General features: G+C 40.1%; 1 protein-coding gene across 1 annotated transcript; it reads left to right on the forward strand.

The window, feature by feature from the left end:
* The first annotated feature begins 403 nt into the window (after nt 1-403).
* On the forward strand, nt 404-1,720 carry LOC127121883 (uncharacterized). Its single transcript, XM_051052314.1, has one exon. It carries the CDS (start codon nt 404-406, stop codon nt 1,718-1,720), a length of 1,317 nt encoding a protein of 438 aa, XP_050908271.1.
* Nucleotides 1,721-2,163: the final 443 nt, after the last annotated feature.

The following is a 2,163-nucleotide window of genomic DNA, read 5'->3' on the forward strand; positions in this document are numbered from 1 at the left end:
CAAATTCCACCACCCTAGATAAAGAATTGGTCATTATTGTGAATTAATCAACTTGGTCTTCCTATGAGACTTCTAAGTTTATTTTTTATTAAATGCTTAGATGAATTTATAAATACATATAACTCCAATCTAGTGAAAATGGTTTGCGGCAAGTCTTAGAAGTAACTCAGGTGTTAGGTACCTTTTGAGTTTGCTATCGGGAATTAGATGATTGACCTTCTGCTACCATTTGAATCTTTTCTCTGAGAACAGGGCAATTGTGCATTAGAAGTACCTTTTGAGTTTGCTATCGGGAATTAGATGATTGACCTTCTGCCACCATTGTCAAACCTTCAAATTTCAGTTTTATGTTCTAACATTTGGCATCAAGAGCCTTGGTTATCGATCCTAATCCACTGCAACAATGGCAACCGTTTCCAATGATCGAATTCCCACCAATCTCCCGATTCTTGATTCGAAGAACTATGATAAATGGGCAAAACAAATGAGGGTTTTGTTTGGTTATCAAGAGGTGCTTGAGATCGTCGTCAATGGAGTTACACAATTAGGGGTAGAGACTACCAACATTCAAAGAGCTACACACAAAGAAGAGAAGAAGAAGGATTACAAAACCCTATTCTTGATTCATTCTTGTGTTGATAACGACAATTTCGAGAAGATTGGCGATTGTGAATCGGCGAAGCAAGCATGGGAAATGTTGGAGAAAGCATATGTGGGTGTCGTCAAAGTGAAGGTTGTAAGGTTACAAACTTACATGCGACAATTCGAGTTAACACAAATGGAAGATAAAGAAACGATTTACGACTACATTACGTGCATTACTCGGTTAGTTAATCAAATCAAATCTTGTGGGGAAACGATTCTTGAGCAGAATGTTGTATCGAAAGTATTGCGTTCGTTAACGCCGCGTTTCGACAACATAGTTGTGGCTATTGAAGAATCAAAGGATCTAACAACTTTGAGCAAGGATGAATTGCAAAGTTCGTTAGAGGCACATGAACAAAGGATGGATGAGAGAGGCGCCGACAAAGCCAAAGCGGAGATGGCTTTGCAAGCGCGTTTCAATGAGAAGAATAAGAGGTCGAAAGGAAAATTTGCGGCGAGAGGTAAATCAAATTTTCAGAATTTTGGTTCAAATGATTCACAAAATTCAAAGCATTCGACGAGTGAAAAGGGTGAAAGTAGCTCCAAGGATAGTGGTCATAGCAATGGTTTCAAGAAGCGTGATGTGAGTAAGGTGCAATGCTACAAGTGCAGAAAGTTTGGACACTTTACAAATTCGTGTCGTGGTAAATCGAATGAGAATCACAATAATGAAGCCAAGGTTGCTAGAGAAGACGTAGATGATGAGGAAACACTTCTAGTAATTATCACGGAGGAGAGTTATGGCATTACGGATGTTCTGGGCAGCAGCTACAGTAGTGACAGTTTGCGGGACAGCAGCTGTACCGTTCCAGAAAATAGCGAGAAAATGCATTCGGATCAAAATGCATTGGTTACCGTTCGTGATGGAGTCCAAGGGAGAGATGAGTGGTACTTGGATTCCGGTTGTTCAACATATTTGACGGGTCGAAAAGATTGGTTTGTGCAAATCAATCAAGCGGCAAAAAGTAAAGTCAAATTTGCCGACGACACCACTTTAAGCGTCGAAGGGGTAGGAGATGTTTTGATCGGAAAAAGGAATGGTGGACATTCAAGGATCAAAGATGTCTTGTATTAACGGGAATTAAGTGTAATCTTTTAAGTATTGACCAATTACTTGAAATAGGATACAAAATTCGGTTGGAGGACAAGATTTTACGCGTTTTGAATTCAAATGGTTTGTTGATTCTAAAAGCGTCGATGGATGCCAATAGAAACTTTAAGGTTGAGTTAAAGGTTATGGAGCATCGTTGTCTAGCTACCGCGACAAGTAGAGATGAGTGGTTATGGCATTACCGTCTTGGTCACCTTAATTTTAGGGATCTAAGAAAGTTGCAACAAAGTGAAATGGTAACGGGGCTGCCACACATTAGTATTCCAACTGAATTGTATGAGGAATGTGTGAAGGCTAAACAGCACAAGAGTGTGTTTAGCAAAGATGCGGGTCGAAGAACCAAAGGCTTACTTGAGGTGGTATATTCCGACGTTTGCAGACCGATGCAAGTAGAGACTTATGGTGGC

This window comes from Lathyrus oleraceus, chromosome 2 (assembly GCF_024323335.1).
Source record: "Lathyrus oleraceus cultivar Zhongwan6 chromosome 2, CAAS_Psat_ZW6_1.0, whole genome shotgun sequence".
Lineage (NCBI taxonomy): Eukaryota > Viridiplantae > Streptophyta > Magnoliopsida > Fabales > Fabaceae > Lathyrus > Lathyrus oleraceus.